Source organism: Pelophylax lessonae (genome assembly GCF_965119305.1).
Source record: "Pelophylax lessonae genome assembly, chromosome: 1".
NCBI lineage: Eukaryota > Metazoa > Chordata > Amphibia > Anura > Ranidae > Pelophylax > Pelophylax lessonae.
Window position 1 is genome coordinate 44,605,613 of NC_138768.1, and position 25,460 is coordinate 44,631,072.

At 42.2% G+C, this 25,460-nt stretch overlaps 1 protein-coding gene across 2 annotated transcripts in view; it reads right to left on the reverse strand.

Moving 5' to 3' along the window:
* Window positions 1–547: 547 nt before the first annotated feature.
* Window positions 548–25,460, reverse strand: part of SYT4 (synaptotagmin 4) — a 67,417-nt gene continuing 42,504 nt past the window's right edge. For both annotated transcript variants that reach the window (XM_082243904.1, XM_082243905.1), the window contains one exon: window positions 548–1,310. In XM_082243904.1, the coding sequence (XP_082100030.1) occupies window positions 1,003–1,310 (308 nt within the window). In that variant the 3' untranslated portion in view covers window positions 548–1,002. The remainder of the gene's footprint in view (window positions 1,311–25,460) is intronic.

Below are 25,460 nucleotides of genomic sequence, written 5' to 3' on the forward strand. Positions count from 1 at the left end.
ATTGTTCTGAAATGTGAACAATAAATTCTGCATGGCCAACAACAAACTGATTTGAGAATATTTGGGCTTTTAATGAAACTTCATATTTAGATGGTTTATACTAGTGATATGAATAATTATCAGTGGGACAGTTGATGATAGTGCAGAAAGTATGACCACGGTAGTGTCTTAAGCACAGCAACCAAAGGGCCCCAACTTAACCCGTTTACGCTCACTGCTGACGTGTTTTCAGGGCAAGCCACTTTTTTTTAAAGCTTTTTTAACTATTTTTCTAGCTTTAAATTCCAAGAATAATGTTGTATCTTTGTAGGTGCTTTGTGTTTTTGTTTTATTGTATTATTATTTATTATTTAACCAACTCTGGGTTCAGGGTGCCCACACACAGTGATCCCATTCCTCACCCTTGAGATCTCCAAGAGTATTTACTATACTTTCTATGTATACTTACCGTTACTTTTTCCAGAGATCTACAGGTCCTCCACCGCCATGGATCTTCTTCTGGTGGTGGGCGCCTGCAGTGAACATGCCGGCACCTCTTTTGAGTGCAGGGCATCATAATTATGCCCACTAAAGAGGGATGTCCATAACACTCTCCATCATTGTACTTCCTCAGACTTCAGAGTTGAGTGATGCTGGGCATTATTCAACTCAAAAGAATGAGGGCATCTAGTGGCAGACTGAAATTCCTGCAGTGAACAGCATTGGAGCAAAGGTAAGTACTGCAGCCAGGCCTGCTTTTTTTTTTTTTTTTCAGCATGGCTGGGGCACCATTTATTAAAGAAACGCCCTAAGTTGGGCTTTAATTTTGGTTGAACAATATATTTTTTGTCTCTTGTTTTATTGTATTATTATTCTATTTTTATTTATTTTTTTCTTCACTTTATGATGTGTTAGCATAAAAAGAAATTTCATTGCAAGCTCCTTATTTCACATGGGATATAAATTAAAAAAATAAATAAATAAATAAACGATGGTGCTGAAAGTCAGTTGAATTCTCAGCTGCTAACCGTCGCACAGCATGTGCCACTTGGCAATTTGTCTTCGAGGATGCTCACAGATTTCCTTCCAATGCTCTCCACCTGTTCCATCTGCTGAAGCCCCCAGGATTAATCGACCGATAATTTCATTCCTGGATCCCCTGTCTGAATCCATCACCAGAAACTCCACGCTTATATCTTCCAAGCCTTCGCAAGGAATGTCAAACACAAATAGTTCGTTGAACACCGCGTTGGGAGTGCATTTCTTCACGTGAGTTTTCTTTTTAGAAATGCGTTTCTTTGCATGGTACAGGTTCACTTTCACATATGGGTCTGAAAGAAAAAAAAAAAAAAAAAAAAAACAACATGCGTAATGAATATTGATTAGCAGATAAAATACTTTTTTAATGTGAAAATAAAATATTGATTGCATTATGTATGAGCAGTAAAAGTAAAGACATATTCATGAAAAATAAATAGGCAAACAGCTGGCACAATATTTTAAAATCTGAAGAAGAAAACATGTAAATGCACCTATGAGATATTTGTGGCTATTTTACCTGCTAACATATTTGTATTTCTGCCCATTTAGTCTTGACATTTACACAGCTTTGCCATACAGTTAGGGATTGAGTGTTTTTTAGCCTTCTGGTTGGATAGTGAAGGAGCAGCAGAAGGCCAATGAGGTAATTTCTTTGCTCACTCTGCTCCATTCTCCAATTAACATGTTCTTTTACAGCACATGTGTATGCCGTACACCTTATTGGCTCACAACCCTGAACCTCCATATCTCCCAGTTTGTGCGACTGTATAGCGCAGGGATCTCCAAACTTTTCCTTATAATGGCCACATTGTATATTTCACAAATATTGACAGGATGAAAAAAATTCTCCCCCCACTTATTTTAGGGTGCCATCGGAGTCCCCCCTTACATCAAGTTCTCCATCAGATTGCCCCCTGATATCATGGCTCCTATCAGAGTTCCCGATTACATCAGGTTCTACAACAGAGTACCCACCTTTCAGGATCCAGATCTGAACCTGGAAACTCTGTGGTGTCTGGCTGTGTTTCTTCTCGCTGTGCCCTTTAGTGTCCCCCCTTCAACATCAGGTTCTCTATCGGAATCCCTCCTTATAGCAGGGTTACTATCAGAGTTCCCTCTTACATCAGGTCCCTATCAGAGTCCCAACATACATCATGTTCCCCAACATATGCCCCGCTTTACATGAGATTCCCCATCAGATCCCCCCTTACATCAGATTCCCCATCAGAGTACCCTTTACATCAGATTTCCCACCTTACATCAAATTCCTCATCAGAGTACCCTTTACATCAGATTCCCCACCTTACATCAAATTCCTCATCAGAGTACCCTTTACATCAGATTCCCCACCTTACATCAAATTCCTCATCAGAGTACCCTTTACATCAGATTCCCCACCTTACATCAAATTCCCTATCAAAGCCCCCTTTATAACAGTGTCCCCATTAGAGTTGCCCCTTCATCAAGTTCCACATCAGTGCCCCCCCCCCCCCCCACATCAGAAGTGGAGACCATGGGCAGACCCAAATCCTCAATCACTGCACATTAAGGATTCGCCACCAACCCAAGCTGGTGGCTGGATAATATCTAGCAGCAGACCAGATGTGGCCCGTGAGCCGTAGTTGGGAGACCCGTGGTATAGCAGATTGCAACAGGCTAATAGTTGCATTGAAATTTACTTTTAATTATATAATAATAAATATAGAACTGTATTCGTTTGTATCGTTTTATCTGCATGGACTTCAGCTTTAAAAGTTTCTTCTTCAAAATTTCTTCTTTGGAAGCCATGAAGTACACCGATCAGCCATAAATGTATGATCACTGACAGGTAAAGTGAATAACATAGATTATCACGTTAAAATTGCATCTGGTGGGATATATTAGGCAGCAAGTAAAAATGTTGTCTCTGAGGCTGATGTGTTAAATCAGAAAAAATGGTCATCCCAGTTTGTTGTGTAAGAGGCTACTTAGCCACAGACTGGTCAGGGTGCTCATGCTGACCCGTGTCCACCGCCTAAAGCACTTATAATGGATACTTGTGCATCAGAACTGGACCTCGGAGCAATAGAAGAAGGTGGCCTAGTCTGACGAATCAGGTTTTATATCATGTGAATTGCCGGGTGCGTGTGCCTCACGTACCTAGGAAAGAGATGGCACCAGGATGCAGTATAGAAAGAAGACAAGCTGGCAGAAGCAGTGTAATGATTTGTGCAATGATCTACTTGGAAATCTTGGGTCTTGCCATTTATGAGGATGTTACTTTGACACATCCCACCTACCTAAACATTGTTGCTGCCCAAATACATCCCTTTATGGATACAGCATTCCCTGATGGCAGTGGCCGCTTTCAGTAGGATAATGCGCCCTGTCACACTGCAAAAATGGTTTGAGGAACACAACAATGAGTTTGAGGGGTTGCCTTGACCTCTAAATTTTCCAGACAACTTACAGGATTTGAAGGATCTCCTACTGGTGGCTTGGTCCCAGATACCCCAGCATACCTTCAGAGGTCTAGTGGAGTTCATGCTTCAATGGGTCAGGGCTGGTTTGATGGCAAATGGGGGGGTCACACTCAATATTAGGTGGGTGGTCATAAGGTTATGGCTGATTGGTGTAATTACTAAGGGACATATTTATAAAGCAGGAAAGAGTCACTCAACCCGGAAAGCACGTAATTGAATCAGGACATATATTTGGTTTTATGGTGTTGGTAATTCAACTGATGGATGTAGAGGTAAGACTAGGATTATGAAGGTTCTCAGTATTTCTGATTTCATATTTACTTCTGCGACTTCTCTTGGGCTTTAATAAAAGATAAGTAATTATACTAGGTTTTTCTTCTAAAAAAAAAAAAACACACACAAACAAAAGGCTGAATTTTGCAATTCAAGGATTTAATTAATCCAAGGTAATTAATGCTCCACAAATCTGATGAGGATTTCCACTAATGAAGAAGGTCCTGGACGCATTCCAGTTCTGTTCCCCTGATATTTTGCAGTATCTTAAGTCTGAACAAAAAGGTCTTGCAGTCATAATCTGCACACAGATCTTATATACTGTATGTATACCTGCCAACGAATATGTTGATCACTTTTCTAAATTTTTAAGATCTCTTTCTTTGGAAATTCGAAAAAGAAGAGTATTTTCTTTGTAAGATAAGTGAAAAGCCCAGAGTGGGTAAGGGTCAACATGAATACGATAAGTATACCTGCAAACAAATAAGTTGATACATTTTATACATTTTTTTAGATCTTTTTTTGTAAACTTAAGAATTACAAAGAGTCGGGATGGGTCAAGTCAGGTTTCTGTTGCTTTTTTTTTTTTTACTTTGGAGAGATATTCTCTAACTTCCTGTTCTGGTGACACCGTGTGCCAGGGGACAATAAGTGTGACAAGGGTAGGAAATAGGTTCATATCTCTCCAAATGGAGATTCCAGCAGCAATAAGAACAGGACAAGGGTTCTAATATTTGTTACGCAATCCAAAAACAGTAACAAAAATATCTCGCTGGATCTGCATTTCAACTTAGGTTGGACCTGACTCAAAAGTAAAGTTTTTTTTTTTTTTTTTTTATAGGGAACATCTAGAAATATTAATCATACCTATGTACAGTGCCTTGAAAAAGTATCCATACCCATTGAAACTTTCCACATTTTTTCATGCTATACAGCCAAAAATGTAAATGTACTTTATTGGAATTTTATGTAATAGAACAACACAAAGTGGCACATAATTGTGAAGTGGAAAGAAAATGATAAATGGTTTTCAAAATATTTTACAAATAAATATTTGAAAAGTGTGGCGTGCATTTGTATTCAGCCCCCTTAAGGGCTCTTTCACACGGCCGCTCAGTTTTTTTCTTCCGCTCCGGTGATTTTTTATTTTTTTTTTGCACGGACACGGATGACACTTGTGTCATCCGCTCCGTATGTCCGCATATCATCCCATCCGTTTGCGGATAAAATACGGACATAATGTATGTCTATGGGCATTGCGGATGTCAGTGGATGACACCACTGACATCCGATTTTGCATCCGTTCCGTTTTTTTAAACGGAACAGAACTGAAAGGACGAAAATTAGATGTCAGCTGATAGTCATCCGCTGACATCCGCAATCCCATAGACATTAATTATGTCCGTAAATCACCCGCAAACGGATGGGGTGATTTACAGACATATGGAACGTCCGTGTGAAAGAGCCCTTACTCTGATACCCCTAACTAAAATCTAGTGGAGCCAATTGCCTTCAGAAGTCACCTAATGAGTGTGTAATTTATTCTCAGTATAAATACAGCTGTTCTGTGAATCCCTCAGAGGTTTGTTAGAGAATCTTAGTAAAGAAACAGCTTCATGAAGGCCAAGGAACACACCAGACAGGTCAGGGATAAAGTTGTGGAGAAGCTTAAAGCCGGGTTAGGTTATAAAAAAATATCCCAAGCTTGGAACATCTTACAGAGCACTGTTCAATCCATGATCTGAAAATGGAAGGAGTATGGCACAACTGCAAACCTACCAAGATATGACCGTCCACCTAAACTGACAGGCCAGGCAAGGAGATAATTAATAAGAGAAGTAGCCAAGAGGCCCATGGTAACTCTGGAGGAGCTGCAGAGATCCACAGCTCAGGTGGGAGAATCTGTCCACAGGACAACTATTAGTCGTGCACTCCACAAATCTGCCCTTTATGGAAGAGTGGCAAGAAGAAAGCCATTGTTGAAAAAAGCCATAAGAAGTCCCATTTGCAGTTTGTGAGAAGTCATGTGGGGGACAAACCAAACATATGGAAGAAGGTGCTCTGGTCAGATGAGACCAAAATTGATTATGTGTGGTGAAAAAGTAACCCTGCACATCACCCTGAACACACCATACCCACCTTGAAACATGGTGGTGGCAGCATCATGTTGTGGGGATGCTTTTCTTCAGCAGGGACAGGGAAGCTGGTCAGAATTGATGGGAAGATGGATGGAGCTAAATACAGGGCAATCATAGAAGAAAACCTGTTAAAGTCTGCAAAAGACTTGAGACTAGGGCGGAGGTTTGTCTTCTAGCAGGACAACAACCCTAAACATACAGCCAGAGCTACAATAGAATGGTTTAGATAAAAGCATATTCATGTGTTAGTCCAGACTTAAATCCAATTGAGAATCTGTGGCAAGACTTGAAAATTGCTGTTCACAGATGCTCTCCATCCAATCTGACAGAGCTTGAGATATTTTGCAAAGAAGAATGGGCAAAAATGTCCCTCTCTAGATGTGCAAAGCTGGTAGAGACATCCCCAAAAACTTGCAGCTGTAATTGCAGGGAAAGGTGGTTTTACAAAGTATTGACTCAGGGGGGTGAATACAAATGCACACCACACTTTTCAGATATTTATTTGAAAAAAATATATATTTATCATTTTCCTTCAACTTCACAATTATCTGCCACTTTGTGTTGGTCTATCACATAAAATCCCAATAAAATACATTTACGTTTTTGGTTGTAACATGACAGTGGAGCATTTCAAGGGGAATGAATACTTTTTCAAGGCCCTGTAGTACCATGAAAGATGTACCCTTTGTCTTGAATTCCTTCTGAAAAATAGTGCCTAGGCACTTCTGTACATCCACCTTTATACAGTAGCTATATATCTGCAGTGTGACATCTAAGGCACTACTGCCTCTGACTGCTAGTCCCAAGAAATCTGGAGTGAGATTTGCTGATTTCATTACTGTGCTTATCAATGTTCTCCTTACTTGAGGCTCTCACATGAGGAAACAAAGCCCTGCCACTTCCAATATGGCCACCTGCACACAGAGACACGGTACAGAACAAGACTTTCAGCTTTAATTTGAGGGTATTTACATCCAAATCAGGTGAACAGTGTAGGAATTACAACAGTTTGTATATGTGCCTTACACTTTTTAAGGGACCAAAAGTAAATGGGACAGATTAACAATCATAAATCAAACTTTCACTTTTTAATACTTGGTTGCAAATCCTTTGCAGTCAATTACAGCCTGAAGTCTGGAATGCATAGACATCACCGGACACTGAGTTTCATCCCTGGTGATGCTCTGCCAGGCCTCTACTGCATCTGTCTTCAGTTCCTGCTTGTTCTTGGAACATTTTCCCTTCAGTTTTGCCTTCAGCAAGTGAAATGCATGCTCAATCGGATTCAGGTCAGGTGATTGACTTGGCCATTGCATAACATTCCACTTCTTTCCCTTAAAAAACTCTTTGGTTGCTTTCACAGTATGCTTCGGGTCATCTGCACTGTGAAGCGCCGTCCAATGAGTTCTGAAGCATTTGGCTGAATATGAGCAGATAATATTGCCTGAAACACTTCAGAATTCATCCTGCTGCTTTTGTCAGCAGTCACATCATCAATAAATACAAGAGAACCAGTTCCATTGGCAGCCATACATGCCCATGCCATGACACTACCACCACCATGCTTCACTGATGAGGTGGTATGCTTTGGATCATGAGCAGTTCCTTTCCTTCTCCATACTCTTCTCTTCCCATCACTCTGGTACAAGTTGATCTTGGTCTCATCTGTCCATAGGATGTTGTTCCAGAACTGTGAAGGCTTTTTTAGATGTTGTTTGGCAAACTCTAATCTAGCCTTCCTGTTTTTGAGGCTCACCAATGGTTTACATCTTGTGGTGAAGCCTCTGTATTCACTCTGGTGAAGTCTTCTCTTGATTGTTGACTTTGACACACATACACCTACCTCCTGGAGAGTGTTCTTGATCTGGCCAACTGTTGTGAAGGGTGTTTTCTTCACCAGGGAAAGAATTATTCGGTCATCCACCACAGTTGTTTTCCGTGGTCTTCTGGGTCTTTTGGTGTTGCTGAGCTCACCAGTGCGTTCTTTCTTTTTAACGATGTTCCAAACAGTGGATTTGGCCACACCTAATGTTTTTGCTATCACTCTGATGGGTTTGTTTTGTTTTTTTCAGCCTAATGATGGCTTGCTTCACTGATAGTGACAGCTCTTTGGATCTCATATTGAGAGTTGACGGCAACAGATTCCAAATGCAAATAGCACACTTGAAATGAACTCTGGACCTTTTATCTGCTCCTTGTAAATGGGATAATGAGGGAATAACACACACCTGGCCATGGAACAGCTGAGCAGCCAATTGTCCCATTACTTTTGTTCCCTTAAAAAGTGGGAGGCACATATACAAACTGTTGTAATCCCTACACCTTTCACCTGATTAGGATGTAAATACCCTCAAATTAAAGCTGGAAGTCTACAGTTAAAGCACATCTTGTTTGTTTCATTTCAAATCCATTATAGAGCCAAAAAGATTAGAATTGTGTCGATGTCCCAATATTTATGGACCTGACTGTACCTAGGAGGGAGCTACATTAGCTTTGTAAAGAAATGCCATTACATCATAGGGTACATCCAAATGCACCTAGAACATGCTGCAATGCCAGTTTGAATAGGGCCTTGAAGCAGAACTCAAATACAAGATAAAAATGAATAGCCGTTGCATACAAACTGCTGCAATTTTCAGCGCCAGTCTAGAGATTTCCCATGCAGTATTTCTGCCACTAGATGTCCTCAGTTCGATGCCCATTACCATTTACCTCACTTCCTCTGAACTCAGGTTGCCCTGGACCTGCCCCCAGCTTGTTATTGGACAATGAAAGTGGAAGAAGCACCGTGCTCAGTATGTCTATGTTCCTTGCCAGCTGCTCTGAGGTTGTATGTAATAATATGACTCTCTAGTTCAGTGATCTCCAAACTGTGGCCCGGGGGCCAAGTGCGGATCTTTTCTTGCCTTTGGGGCACTATTCCTTCCAATGACACCAATGATGGGGCACTTATACTCCCACAATGACATCAATGATGGGGCACTATTCCTCCCACTGACACCAATGATGGGGCACTATTCCTCCCACTGACACCATAGATGTATCACTATTCCTCCCACTGACACCAATGATGGGGCACTATTCCTCCCACCGATACCAATGATGGGGCACTATTCATCCCACTGACACCAAAGATAGGGCATTATTCCTTACATTGACTCCAACGATAGGGCACTATTCCTCCTACTGACACCAACAATGAGGCAGTAATTCTCTCACTAACAACAATGAAGGGCCACTAATTCTCCCACTATCATCCATGAAGGGGGCAGTATTATTCCCACTGACACCATTGATGGAGCACTATTATTCCCAAGGACACCAAAGATGGGGCACTAATTTTTCACTAACAACAATGATGGGGCACTATTATTCCCACTGACACCAATGATAGGGGAACTGTTCCTCCCAAGGACACCAATGATGGGGCACTATTCCTCCCACTGACACCAAAGAGAGGGCATTATTCCTTACATTGACCCCAACAATAGGGCACTATTCCTCCTACTGACACCAACAATGAGGCACTAATTCTCCCACTAACAACAATGATGGGGTATTATTATTCCCAAGGACGCCAAAGATGGGACACTAATTTTTTCACTAACATCAATGATGGGGAAATATTATTCCCACTGACATCAAATAATGGGGCACTATTCCTCCCACTAACACCCAAGATGGGGCACTATTCCTCCCACTGACACCAGTGATGGGGTATTAATAATTCCTTACCAAAAGTGGGAAATGTTTCACTCCCGCTAGCCATGGTCCAGTCCCCCAAAAGTCTGAAGCACAGTAAACTGGCTCTTTGTTTAAAGATTTTGGAGACCCCTGCTCTAGCGTAAAGTAAATAAATTACAACAATTACCTGTGCACTAATTAATTCTCATTCTTATCATTGGACAAATAATGTCAAAAATAATGCCCGCTAGTATACACAAGAATTATCTCCTTTCAAGCATGTATATAAACCCATGTAAGTAACCAATAACAACAGGAATGTAAAAAAATTAGAAAAAACATTCACATAAACGTATCCAATATGCAAGTGTCCTTATATTAAAACAAAAACAAAATCCAAAAAAATACATTGAGTGACATTTTACTGATCACCAGGGATGCTGTCAGAAATCACGGGGCCCCATACAGCCTACCCCCCCCCCCCCCCCCCCACACACACACACCAAAAAAAATATATCAAGACAATATCAAGACAATATTTCCACTAGAAATACACTAAAATAATTTTTAGTGGTCACAAACAAAACAGAGAACTTGTGTGAATTAGCCCTTTCTAATTGTTTTTTTACATTTAAAAAAAAGAAAATCACAATTTTTAAAAGAATATATTAAAAATGTTTACAATTATTTTATTTTACAATTCTTTTTAAATTATTTATTACGTTTAATTATTATTATTATTTTTTTTTACATTTTTTTTTTCTTTTACAGGACAGGGAAACCTGCAGCGCTGAAAAGAGGGGGGGGGGGGGGCGGCACAGTAAAAGGGGAGTACACAGGGAGGGAGGGGGGGTTGGGGGGGTCAGAAGCAGGCAGAAAAGGGAGGGTATTCGGTGTCGGAGAAGCAATTACAGGAATGATGCCTTGTGTCTGTGTCTCTCCCTGCAGCAGCTGAAAGCTGGCAGGAGGGGGAGAAACTGACTTTCAGCTGCTGCAGAGAGCCGCAAAGGGCTGCCTTCTGTAATTGCCGCTCCGTCCGATCGCACTGATTCCCTGTGCTGTTGGGGCCCTCCTGTGTGCCTGGGCCCCCTCCAGGGAAATGGCCATGAGAGAGCTGGCAGCACTGCCAGTAGTGCTAATGGACCTTCTCAGCACATTCCTGTACCCCCTGGCATAAAAAGGACGTACCGGTGTTCACAATGGCGCAAGGGCGTGAATTGGCGAAGCCTTTTGATGGCCTATAAAAGGTGGCTGTGGAGTGCCTCTCATTGCTGGTTTATCGTCAGCTTCCCAGTGTTCCTGTGCCTCCTGTATTCTGCTTTTGGATTCCCTGTTGTGACCCGGCTTGCTCCTGACTCTGATTGACCTTCTCCTGTCTTGACCCTTAGCTCTCTCCATCTGATTTGGCTTCTTCTTATCTCCTGTGTATGACCCCGGCTTCCTCCGTTGACCTTGCTACCTTCTCCTGCCTGAAGACCTCGGCCTGCTCCCCCTTCTCCTACCTGGCTTGCCTTCAAGTTTGCTCACAATGTTTGACCCCCCCTGCCTGAACTTATCTCTGCACCAGTTGCCTGGCTTCTTAGAACCTGTCCTGCTGTGCTTCCAGCCACCCAGCAAGCTCCTGAAGTTCCTCTGCTCTTCTCATCTGTACCCTGCTGGCAACCGGTGCTCGTTTGGATGCTACACCTCCTGTACCATCTTCAGGGGTGTGCCGCACTGCAAGGGAAGCCCTCTCAGCACCTTGGCCTCGGATCAGGTATCTACACCCCCTATCAGCGGCCCTGCTGATTACAGAGCTGCTATAATTTGCTTTTTTTACATCTGCCCAGAGTTCAATCAGGAAGCGGTCTCTGATGTGAAGGTTTGCTGCCTGAATGTGCCAGAATTTGCAATCAGCACATTGTCTGGTGCAGCATATTGATAAATTGAATGCATTGTAAAGCTTTTCCCGTCTGATCAATACTACAGCCCAGGCAAGCAATCTATGCGCTTTGACATTTTACAGCACTACTTATCCAACACGGGTGCCATAATGTCTGAAAATGTTGTGTTTGTCATTTAACCCACTGCTTGAGAGCACAGGACACCATACTTACCAGTTCCAGCTTGGCTTTAAGTACATATCTATATTTGAAAACCAGAGGGCTATTGGGGAAGCTTAAAATTAAGTTATTAAGGTATTAGTTTCCGCCATGTGCAGTTTGTAGGTGCTGTTCAAGCAGCTCCCTCTCTGCATGCTGACCTGTTTAATGCCTGGTAAATGACAGCTCCCCGTCACCTTACTTTTCTTTGGAAAAATATGCATTAGGCAGCCAGGTAGTTGAAAGGGCTGGGTGACATTGGTGGTTGCTAAGGACATGCTGGGTTCAGGCACCCACTGCTTCCTTAGCAACCACTAACAGCAGAAAGCTGTCATTATCATCCATGCTGAATGCTCTAAATGCTCAGTGTCCCAATGAACGTCCCAACAGTAATTCCAAAGCAGTAAGTCCAAACTTATTTTTGGATGGAACATTAGGCTCATCCATACAAAAAAAAGAGAAAAGCTGGTTGCATGGACGTCGGCTAAAACATTGTTTTATTGTAGCATGTGAACAACAGTCAAGTAAAAATCCAACGTGTTTCGGCCATCAGGCCTTAATAATGGCTAACACATAAGTGACACAAAACAGCTTAAGTAGTGTAGACTAGATCACATAGTTAACCCAAAGGGCTCATCCCTACCAACCAGCAACCCAGAAACCAATTCTGTCCCAGTGCCCTAAAGTACATGTTTTCTGTTTGTGCTAACTAAACCCCTGTTTTGACGCAAACTGTTAGACAGGTTAATTTGGTTGGTAAGCAAACTGGTTAGCAAATTGAACTGGGAATTTTATTTTTGTTTGTTACATGTGTTCTGTGTTTTGTGTAATGTGTACAGGGCTTTTACTAAGAGAAGAGATGGATTTTATTCCCTGCTTTGCAGGGACACAAAATCTATCCCTTCTTTCCTGTCAGAGTGGAGATCTGCCCTGTTTAGATAGGCAGAGCTCCGTTCTGAGTCTCTGCCCGACGATCGGCTTCTGCTGTTAATAATTACAGCAGAAGCAGCCCGCCAGCGGCGCAAGTGTGCCCCGTACAGGCGGAAGTGCAGAATCACTTATATATACGTGATTCTGCACAGGAGAGCCACCCTGTAGCAGTAAATCTGCTATGGGGCGGTCAGTAACTGGGTATGATATTTTTAAAGCCTGTTTGGTTTTTTTTTAGCTGTGATAATGTAAGCAGCAAAGTGAGCAGGCTGCACCCTAACACTGGTTAGTGTCTTCAATAATAGCCATAGGTACCCCTAAGTAAAGAGTTTGGGGAGTATTTGCCATGGTTGCCAAGAAGGAGGTTTGTATTTGGCTGCATGACATTCCTAGGTCAGAGCCCTTAGGTTTGACCCACCTTCTAGAGCCAAAAGAAGCAAAATACCGAATTCTCAAGCAACAAGAGTGGTGTATAAACAGGCAGAAGGTCAGAGAAGATGACAAAGAACAAGAGAATAGCTTGGGGTCATTATTTAAGTCACACTCAAGGAGTCAAAAAATACAACACTGAACTGCTACAAGGACCAACAGGAATCTTACAGTCGGGTAATAAAGGAAGAATTTAAAGTGGTTGCCTGGTGATTTCACAGAGACACTACATTGTGCCTCCACAATAGTTTTCTGTTTCAGTTATTTCTATATCTACATATTTACCACTACTTTGACCAAGCTGGGAAGAATGATGCCATGGGTGCCAGTCTTCTGTTGACCATGAACTCTTGCTCTTTATAAGAGATACCAAAGTTTTTGTGGGCCAGCTTGAGGATACCAGCTATTAACTATATTCTGGAAAGGATCAGGGTGTTTCACCCAGTTACACATGCCTGCAAGGGAGTTCTGAAGGAACATCTACATAAGATGCATAAACTTCATGAATACGTTCTCAGGGGCAATGGTACAGCTCTGAGGTTCTCTAATGGTGGAACTCTATTATGTTGAATACTCCTAAAAGTATTTTTGATTCTGTTACAATTGTGTCATATTATGACAGTGGTTGGGGCATAGACTGATCGGTAACAATGTAGCTCAACTAAAAACCTAGTTATTTAATACAGACTGCTACAGTGTCTCCAACATTACAGCCAATTACCAAGCAAGTTTATCTCACATTTCTTCCTCTTTATCACACGTGGTTCACCTTTTTCCCTTAGATACCCTGTTTCCCTGAAAATAAGCCCTACCCCAAAAATAAGACCTAGCATGATTTTCAGGGATGACTGCAATATAAGCCCTACCCCAAAAATAAGCCCTAGTAAAATCCTTGATCTCAGCCCCACCTTCTGCAGTATTCGGAGAGGGAAAGTAGAGCTCCGGGGGGTCACGTGAGTGCCCAGCGGCGCTGTAAATAAGGTATTTTCCACAATAAAGTTACAAAAGGAGACACACTGCACATTACATAATCTTTTTACAAAATTCATTACATATTTTTACAATGACTTTATCCAAGGTTTATTTTTGGCATTATTTTATTCCAGGTTTTTTGGAACATAAAGAGGGCTAAATGACACAACAAGTGACAAGTGACACTGTGCAGTGCTTTAAAGGATCAGGATATTTATTTATTTTAGGGTTACAATCCCTTTAAGTTCGTCTTTTTACATACCATAAATAAATAAGACATACCCTAAAAATAAGCCCTAGTGCGTTTTTTGTAACCAAAATTAATATAAGACCCAGTCTTATTTTCGGGGAAACACGGTAGTTGAAGACCACTGTACAAGGAAAGGATGATATCTCAATAGTTTTGTTTAGCACTTCACATTTTCCCCATTGTATTTCACATCTAATACTATTGAATTCTCCAATAGTAAAGTCTCCCTGCCATAAATCCCCACTTTGCTCCTGATCACCTTTATTATGTGTGTTCCCACCCTCCTTTGTGTGTTCCGCTTCTGGTTATTACATTCTTTATAATATAAAGTAGAACCATGGGAACTTCTCATTATAGTCACAGCATTGTAGACCCAGAAACTAAAGCATAATTCAGCAATAGACTCCCCAAGAGAAAATGTGAAACACTGACTGGTAGGGTTGTGGTAATGTATGTGTCAGCTAGGTTTCTGACCTACACAGGGTCGGGGGTCCAATATTTGTATCTGTTAGGGAGAAAACAAACTTTTTTGTTTTGTCAGACATGAATAAAATCTGTACTTGGTCCTGTAGTCTGGAGACTCTCTACAGTCTAGAGCGTTGGGTGGGTAAAGCCTTAAGCCTACAGTGTCTTCAAAATGACAGTCAATTACCAAGCAAGTTTATTTCACATTCCTTCCTCTTAATCACGTGTGGTTGGCCTTTTTTCTTAGATAATTGAAGACCACTGTACAAGCAAAGGATGGTATCTCAATAGTTTTGTTCAGCACTTCACATTTTCCCCAATTTAATTCACACTTAATACTTTTAAATTCTCCTATAGTAAAGTCTCCCTGCCATAAGTCCCCACTCTGATCCTGATCACCTTTATTTTGTGTGTTCCCACCCTCCTTTGTGTGTTCCAGCTCTGGTTATTACATTCACTATAATATAAAGTAAATAAATACATCCAACAGTAAGATGGGGAACTTCTCATTATAGTCACAGCATTGTAGACCCATAAACTAAAGCATAATCCAGCAATAGACTCCCCAAGAGAAAATGTGAAGCACTGGCTGGTAGGGTTGTATGTGTCAGCTAGGTTTCTGACCTACACAGGGTCAGGGGTCCAAGGTTTGTATCTGTTAGGGAGAAAACAAACTTTTTTTTTTTTTTGTCAGACATTAATAAAATCTGTACTGGGTCCTGGAGCCCAGAGACTTTCTAGAGCTTTGGGTGGGTAAAGCCTCCATTCCTAGGTCCACATGGGCCTGGAAGACAAACCTCATTATCAGAGTCGGTTCACACTATGGCGACACGACTTCGGGGCGACTTGAACAAGTCGCTGTGTACCGCGACTTTGGCACGACTTGCATGAACTTCACATAATGGAAGTCAATGCAAGTCACTCCGACTTCGGACAAAAGTAGTGCAGGAACCTTTTTCTAAGTCGGAGCGACTTGAGTCGCTCTTATTAGAATGGTTCCCATAGCACAGAATGGAGCACGACTTGTCAGGCTACCAAGTCGCCTGACAAGTCGGAGTAGTTTGAACCGCCACTTAGTCTCAGCTGTCCACAGGCCTTTACACGAGGGCTGTACCAAAAGTAATACAAAAATGGGGATAGCCTTTTTATTAACTTACAAATGTTATTCAAATTTCACATGTTGGTATAGTAAGGCTGGCCATACAATTTTCTTGGCAATTTTAATTTAGATTTTCCAAAACCATATAATATGAGGTCAAACCTAAACAATTTCAATTTCTATGCAATCAGGCTGGTCCTTGCACTACATAGCTGAAGGTAACTCTAAAGAAATTTGAATAAGAAAGTTGTATAACGTAGGTTGGCCAGCCTAACTCTTCTTCTCTAGTAACTCTTCTTCTCTAGTAACTCTACTTCTTTCTTTTGCAGGTAAAAAAATGAATTCTAAGCAGAAGTAAGATGCTGTCATGAAGTTCTTAACAAAGGAGGGGTGCAGGCTGTCCATCATCTACAGAAGGCTACAAAATGTTTATGGAGATGACACCATTGCCAAGAGCAATATCTTGTCATTGGTAACTCTTGTCAATACTGTCCTCTCCATAAACATTCTGTAGCCTTCTGTGGATGTTGGACAACCTGCTTCCCTCCTTTATCAATAACACAATGAAGGCACATTACTAGTGCGTTAAAATCCATTATTTACCTGCAATTAAAAAGAAGAAGAAGAGTTACTATAGAGAAACTCTACCAACACGTGAAATTTTAACAACCTATGTAAGTTAATAAAAAAGTTATGCCCACTTTTGCATTACTTTTGGTACATCCCTAGTACATGTGAGCTGTCTTACAGGACTCAGGGATCTCTCCCTCTTTCTCTCCCATTTGTTTTGGGGAACCAATTGGGAAGCACCATGTTAGTCAGGAACTGACCTACATATTTAGTGGCTTTGACGATTTAGATGTTTTGGTTGCTATCCATAAAGACATCAATGAGTGAGTTAGGGTTGGAGTAACTTGACTGGCCTACACAGAGTCCAGACCTCCACCTGATAGCACACCTTTGGGATGAATTAGAGTGGAGACTGCGAGCCAAGCCTTCTGGTCCAAAATCAGTGCTTGACCTCACAAATGCGCTTCTGGAAGAATGGTCAAATATTCCAATAGATACACTCCTAAACCTTGTGGACAGACTTCCTAGAAGAGTTGAAGCTGTTATAGCTGTAAAGGGTGGGCCAACTCAATATTGAACCCTACAGACTAAGACTGGGACAGTATTAAAATTCATATGCGTGTAAAGCCAGCTGTCTCAATACATTTGGTAATGTAGTGTGTGTGTATATATATATATATATATATATATATATATATATATATATATATATAAGTATACATGTCTAAACCGCAGGTAACAAAAGTGAGTATACCCCTAAGTGAAAATGTCAAAATTGGGCCCAATTAGCTATTTTCTGTCCCCAGTGTTATGTACTGTAAATAGTTACTAGGTCTCTCACACTCTCATACTGATCAATGGAAGTTTAACATGGCACCTCATGGCAAAGAACTCTCTGAGGGTCTGAAAAAAAGAATTGTTTCTTTATATAAAGATGGCCTAGGCTATAAGAAGATTGCCAAAACCCTGAAACTGAGCTGCAGCATGGTGGCCAAGACCATACAGAGGTTTAACAGGACAGGTTCTACTCAGAAATGGCCTCGCCATGGTCGACCAAAGAAGTTGAGGTCACATGCTCAGCGTCATATCCAGAGGTTGTCTTTGTGAATTAGACGTACGAGTGCTTCCAGCATTGCTGCAGAGGTTGAAGGGTTGGGCGGTCAGCCTGTCAGTGCTCAGACCATACGCCGCACACTGCATCAAATCGGTCTGCATGGCTGTCGTTCCAGAAGAAAGCCTCTTCTAAAGATGATGCACAAGAAAGCCCGCAAACAGTTGGCTGAAGACAAGCAGACTAAGGACCTGGATTACTGGAACCATGTCCTGTGGTTTGATGAGACCAAGACAAAGCATGGTGGTGGGAGTGTCATGGTCTGGGGCTGCATGAGTGCTGTCGCCACTGGGGAGCTACAGTTCTTTGAGGGAACCATGAATGCCAACATGTACTGTGACATACTGAAGCAGAGCATGATCCCCTCCCTTCAAAGACTTGGCCGCAGGGCAGTATACCAACATGATAACAACCCCAAACACACCTTCAAGATGACCACTGCCTTCCAAGAGGACCACTGCCTTGCTAAAGAAGCTGCGGGTAAAGGTAATGGACTGGCCAAGCATGTCTCCAGACCTAAACCCTATTGAGCATCTGTGGGGCATCCTCAAACAGAAGGTGGAGGAGCGCAAGTTCTCTAACATCCACCAGCTCCATGTTGTCATCATGGAGGAGTGGAAGAGGACTCCAGTGGCAACCCGTGAATATCTGGTGAACTTCATGCCCAAGAAGGTTAAGGCAGTGCTGGAAAATAATGATGGCCACATAAAATATTGACACTTTTGGGCCCAATTTGGACATTTCCACTTAAGGGTGTACTCACTTTTGTTGCCAGTGGTTTAGACATTAATGACTGTGTGTTGAGTTATTTTGAGGGGACAGCAAATTTATACTGTTATACAAGCTGTACACTCACTACTTTACATTGTAGCAAAGTGTCATTTCTTCAGTGTTGTTACATGAAAAGATGTAATAAAATATTTACAAAAATGTGTACTCACTTTTGTGAGATACTGTGTGTGTGTGTGTGTATATATATATATATATATATATTGCTAATGAGTAAATGCATAATATTTATGTTGCAAAAAGAAATGCATGCAATCATTTTAATATGTATTCCATCATGTACAAATTCATTGTTTCCATTGTTAGAAGAAGGAAGAAGGACATGTGACCTGTACATACTAATGGGCTAAAACGATGTTCTCAGATCCTACAAAGCTCTTTTTGTTATATAGAAAACACATAATGGCCAACAGTAATAATGCTTTAAGGAGAAGCTAATTATTAAAGAAGGTTCTGAATACTAAGTGTGTCTATAATTAGCAATGAGCAGTAAGCCATGTACTAATGAACCAGTGTGGCAGTGCATGTTACCGGCTTAACTTTAAATTCCTTGTATACAGTGACTTAAGTGGGTCAAGTCTACTAACTGCACAGTGTATCTAAGCTGCCATGTAAGCCTTTTAAGGGGATCCTGCATTATATACATATTAAGAGTCCCCATCACCAACATAAAAAAAAATAAAAAAGTACATATCAAGTATTTTTAAATTGCTTATTTTATATTAAGACCTTGTATTTTTTAAATTAAGAAAAGGCAAACCTATTAAAATTTGTCCCATTCCTTCAAAATGTTCCTTTGCACATCTTCCAGCTGCTCCCCCAGACTGCTGCTCCAGTTCCCTCTCCTTTAGCTAGCTGGCTACCAAGGAGTTGCCCTGCATGCACGCTCCCAGTTGGGACCTGAGTGCAGCTGCACCCAGCAAGCTCATTGCTCCTCAGCCCTTTCCCAGCAAGCTGAATGACAGCTGCAGCAGCCTATCACTCCCCTACCTGGAGAGAGACTCCACAAGCCGGATGTTTCGGGGGTAGTGAAAGAGTGGAAACTGGAGTGGTGAAGAGTGAAAAAAGTAAGTACTTAGAGACAGGGGGGCTTATAAAATATGTAGCATTGCCCCGTAAGAACTACTGGATACTGACTCTGGGGGCTCCCCTGGTTACCCACACACGGTTATGATTACATAAAGCTCCCGGATCCCTTCTTGCTCCTGTTGGCTCTTGACAGAAATAAACAGTCAAGGGGTGTTCTTTTTTTTTGTTGTTTATTTGTATTTGGGATAGGAGAAGGGAATAGTGGGATACTCCAATTAAACTATTCACAAAATTTGACGACTTCTATCTTCACATCTCTGCTAATAGATATGGAACAGCCAGGCTGTTATTTCTCCCTGCCACTGGGATGAATGGGGTTCAGTATCTTGTTTTCTTAACTCTCTCTATCAAGGAAACTTGATGGACAATGACCTGTCTTCAGGACACTCTCCCTAGCATCGTCTTCCTGCTGACACCTGTCCACTGACTATCCTATGAGCAGGGGTGGCCCCCCTCAGGTCAGGCCCCTTGACACAAGTTTCTGTTCTCACGATACTGCAGGAACAGGACCTCCAGTGTCTCCCCTCTCAATCAGCTTCCCTGGACCTCTGGGTTCAGCTCCTAACGACCACTCCTCCAGCCCTCAGAACGACCTCCTGAGACTGCATGGCACCTCTACAGAGGGGGAGGCAGCCGTTCCCTCCCTCTGGGACTCCACTCCCCAACGAAAGATTCCGAGCACATGTGCTCCTGGCTTTTATATCCCAACATGCACCTGCCCTCTGCCAATCATCAGGACTGTATCAAAAGCCTATGCACCCATTCGTCAGGTTTCCTCCCACTGTCCAGCATGCCTCCCTATTGGACCAGCGTGAAACACTCTCTAGACTGAATAAATCGCATACTGAGCACAATGATCGCCGCCATTACTAGTAAAAAAAAAAAATGACATAAATCTTTCCCCTGGTTTGTGGACTTTTGCGCAAACCAATCAAAATACGCTTATTGGGGTTTTGTTTTTTACCAAAAATATGTAGAAGAATACAAATTGGCCTAAAAGGATGAAAAAATTAGATTTTTACATTTTTTTTATTTTTTATTTTTGGGAATGTTCTATATCAGAAAGTGAAAAATATTGTTTTTTTTTTTTCAAAATTGTCGCTATGTTTTTGTTTATAGCGCAAAAAATAAAAATCGCAGAGGTAATCAAATACCACCAAAAGAAAGCTCTATTTGTGGGAAAAAAAGGGCATTAATTGTATTTGGGTACGGCGTTGCACGACCGCCCAATTGTCAGTTAAAGCAACGTAGAATTGCAAAAAATGGTCTGGTCATTAAGGGGGTAAAACCTTCCGGGGGTGAAGTGGATAAGAAGCCAGGAAATTATTCAATCCACCAGAAACCACCAACAACTATTTTCTGCTGCAGCAATCCATTAAGAAAGTCACATCATCTCTCACTGCTACTTTTTATGAGTCATGCTGGCTTCTGATCAACTGCTGTTTGTTTGGTTTTTTTTTGTTTTTTTTTTTAAGGTCAACTGGCTTCCAGATTAAACGACATTAACTTTAAACCTCAGAATCTTACTTCATTTTATGTGATTTGATTCACATTAATATTGCCAGCTAAGCCTGAAATCTTAAGCACCTCTCTCTCTCTCCCATGTCATATTCCAGGGGCCAAGCTGCAGAGTGCACTTAGCAAAGGGAAAGTACGGTAATGTAGGCAAAGCAGATGATGTCATTGCACAGTCGGTATTGTCTGACTCATATTAGCAGAGAAGCCATCTAGAAGCTTATCTATTTGAAACATAAAACTTACTAGGGGAATGAAAAATGTAGAGGAGAGGACAGGGGGTCCCATGGGGCTACTCGCAGCAGGAGGATTTTCATGTAAGCCTTTGGTGAAAAATTGGCCTTCAAATCCTCCAGTTTTTTAATCCTTTGTGACAGTCCAGACATTCTTCTTACACATTTCAGTCTTCGTCTCTGGTTCTGAAAGTCTCGAAATCCCTACAAGAACTTGAGCTAATGTCTACCTGTGCACCACCAATAAAATGTTTTTCTTTTTCTAACCTACAGTATAAAGTATACAGTATATAGAGTATATAGAATAAAAAGAGGTACATTTATGCCTCGTTTCCACTGAGCGGTATGGTACGGTTCGGTACGGTACGGTTCGGTACGGTACACAATTTTTGCAGTTTCCATTGTCAAAAGTTGTGCTGGTACACTAATGGCTCGTTTCCACTGAGCGTTATGGTACGGTTCGGTACGGTACGCAATTTTTGCCGTGTCCATTATGAATGGTACCCTAATTCCGAACCGTACCGTACCACTTTTTTGGTACCCTTTCGTTGCGGTACCAAGCACACTAGTACCGTACCAACAGGGTGGAGCTACACTCTGCAGAACTTTGATTGCTTGACAGAGAATCGTCTATCACATCTTTCCTGCTACACCACGCCTATCATGAAAGGGTACTATTGGCAGTGGAAAAGCAATGTGTACCGTTCCGAACCATACCGTACCGAACCGAACCGTACCGTACCACTCAGTGGAAACAAGGCATAATTCCGAACCGTACCGTACCGCTTTTTTGGTGCCCTTTCGTTGGGGTGCCAAGCACATTAGTACCGTACCAACAGGGTGGAGCTATACTGTTGAGGTACTGTTGAGCTGAGGTCCTGTTGGCGGTAGAAACGCAAGCCTGATCAAGGTGTACCGTACCGAACCGTACTGAACTGTACCGAACCGTACCGCTCAGTGTAAACGAGGCATTAGAGAAGGGTCTACTGGATCTATGACTTGATGATGAGATTGTCATTTAAATTGGTTAAAACAAGTTTAAGTGTTTCCGGGGAACTCAAAGTGGTCCTGTGATAAGGCTATGAGCATTCAAGTATTTCTATATTCCTAACAAGCAGTAAATGGGCTTTAGCTATAGGTACTACATTCTCAAAGTTCAAAGCAGACTTCGACTAACTACCTGAGCTATGTCCAAAAAAAAGAAGACATATATCTTCTCTTTACAAACACCTCAGATTTCCTCCTGGTAACTTTCCCCGCTAAGACCGATGACCATTCCAATTCACACCCTAATTTCGGTGGAATTTTCCACTCTCACTAGTAGGATCTAAGACAATTCATTAGATCCATGCAAAGCAGCTCACGTGGTTGACACTACACTGGGGTGGGGGACAGGAGACGACGGGAATGCTGTGCATCCACATCTAGCTTACCCTCCCCCTCCCTCATACCCCTCTTGAGTCTCCTTATCTCTCCCCGACACTCCCCCCCCCTCCTTTTTTTTTCTTCTTCCTCCGCCCTCCTCACTCTTCTTCCTCCTCCCCTCTCACTCTTCCCCCTCTTACCTTACTCTTCTTCTCTTCCATTTTACCGTTCTCACCCTGCATATTATGCATATCTTTAACCGGAACATCAACTGTGCCCCACAGAGTCAAATGAGACATTCAACAACGTCTACGCTTACCCTTGAATACTAATCCCCATGTACACCTCTAGACCCATCAAGATCCAACCCGTTCAATGAGTCCTCCCCAGTATCTACACAATTCACAAATTACAACCTCCCACACACAATGACACTAAGGGCCCTTTCACACGGGAGCTCCGTATGTCCGTATATCATCCTATTTTTTTGCGGCTGATATACGGACATAATGCATGTCAATGGGATTGCGGATGTCAGCCGATGACCATCCAATTTTCATCCTTTCAGTTCTGTTCTGTTTTTTGGAACGGAACAGAACCCTATTTTTGTTCCGTTTAAAAAACGGAAAGGAAGGAAATCGGATGTCAGCGGTGTCATCCGCTGACATCCGCAATCCCCATAGACTTACATTATGTCCGTATATCATCCGCAAACAGATGGGATGATATGCGGACATACGGACCGGATGACACAAGTGTCATCCGCTCCTTAAAAAAAAAAAAAAATGCGGTCCGCTCCGTGTGAAAGAGCCCTAAGGCCCCTTTCACACAGGCGGACCGTTCAGATCCGCCTGTCGGATTTTCAGGCGGATCTGAATGGATACCCATCTCTATGGGGCATCGGATGTCAGCGGAGACATGTCCGCTGACATCCGATCTGACAAATCTGGACGGATGGAAACCCTATTTTCAATCTGTCCAGGCGGTCCGTTCTCATCCGATTCCCCCATAGAGAACAGCGGGGACCTGACAGCTCTGTCTCCGCACACAGCGCGGATACAGAGCTGCAATCCGCCTGCTCAGTGGGGGATCGGTGGATCGATCCCCTGCTGAGATAAACGAAGTCTGCCTGACGGACCGGATTGTGTGAAAGGGGCCTTAGGCTCCTGCTAAACTATTTCCGTTGGATTGTATTTGGTTTTATTTCTCTATTTTTGAGCTACTAACTAAAGATGCAGACATGGGTCAATAGCCTTCAGGAGCTGCGATCCGTTGGGCTCCCTCTGTTTCTTGCATCCAGAAGCTTACTTGCGTTATACCTGTTTATTGAACATTCAATGTTTGTTGAATCACATCGTTTGTAATGGTGTATTATTGCACTCTGTACTATGATATGTATTGTTACTTATTTTCAATAAAAAAAGTTTGATTATAAAGTTCACAGCAGAAGCACATAAGCAGTTTAGAGTGGACCTTTGCCTGAACATGAAAGTTTCCCTCATACTCATCTTCTCTTCCAAGCTCGTAAAAAACATCTGCAGTAATTTTATTTTTTCAGGGATCAAGTACCTTTTTTTGGTGGTAACCGATCCCATTTCCTTACATCTCACCTACGTAAGAATGACGACACCTTGGTCAGCCCTTCCTCTCTTCCCCCTTAGCCTCCTGGGGTAATGTCCCACTTCTCAGAACGCTATAGGGCCAGTCTTAGAACTGGCCACCATTTCATGCCTGTGCAGTAGAAGGATAGCTGTGAGTCATCAGGAAGTGGCAACTGGCTCCTGAAGTCAATATGGTGGCATGGAAGGTTCAAAGCCCTCAGAAGAATCAGCTGTGTGGAGGACCTTCGCTGGATTCCATGGGCTTGAAAGTAAGTTTCCTAAAGTCAGCAGCTACAACATTTTTAGCTGATGACTTTTTTATTTTCACAAGCCCAGTTCCCCTTTCAGTTGTTCACTTAGAATCTCACCTTAACACCCCCCCCCCCGCACACACACACACACACACACACACACTTTACAGGGTACATTCTTTGTATTTTTCTTTAGTGATTACAAGGAGAGTGGGGGAGCTGAGCTACAGAGTCACTACTAAGAAGAATAAGCAGGCTGTGCTGAACTTCTCAGAAAACAACTTGAACCACGTCAGTGCTTCTGCTGTGAAATTTGAAGATGAACTACTCCACTCTGCCCCCAACTACAGAGGTCAGTATAGGCTTGTTGGGTGGGCAGGAGGGGTGGTTGCCCTGGGTGCAATGGTTTATTGCAGGGATGGGGGGGCACCTTTACCCTAACCCTAAGGGAAGGAGGGGTGCAGTTTGGCATCCTTGCCCTGGGCGCTGGATGACCTTGTCCCGGCATTGCCCTCCCTAAACTACATCCCATGTTTCCCAGTATTCCAAGTGTCAGCCATTTGTTTTTTTCTAATTTTGGAGTGGGTAATGTTTAGAAGGCCTATTCGATTTTTTTTCTTAAGAAGAGAAGAAGGTGCCTCTCAATGTGCAGTATTAAAACATTTAATCACAACCACAGTACGTTGCACTTACAAGATCAAAGTAATTTTTTTTTCTGTCTTCTTACTGTATCATGTAAGCAAAATTTCCTCTTGCTTCATGTCCTCATGGCTAAACAAGAAGGTGGTTGTCACCAGAGCATCTGTCCCCTCAACTTACTCACTGTTCCGGTAACAACTATTACATTTTGTATTTCTCATCACTTTTTGTGCCAGCAACAATGGTTTCCAGGAGAAAATGAGAGAGTGAAGCTCCCCACAAGGGCAAAGGAAGCGATAAAAGCCTAAAAGGGGTTTACCACCATCCCCTTCATTGTCCAAAACGTACAAAAAAAGTTTGGGCTAAAAACACACTTTAAATTAGCCCTTTCTCAACTCTTTATAACACAGAGGAACTCTTGAGTAAACATGTCAATATCAGGGAAATCTTGCTTAAAGCGTAACTCCACTTTTGTTGAGAAAAAAATATTCCCC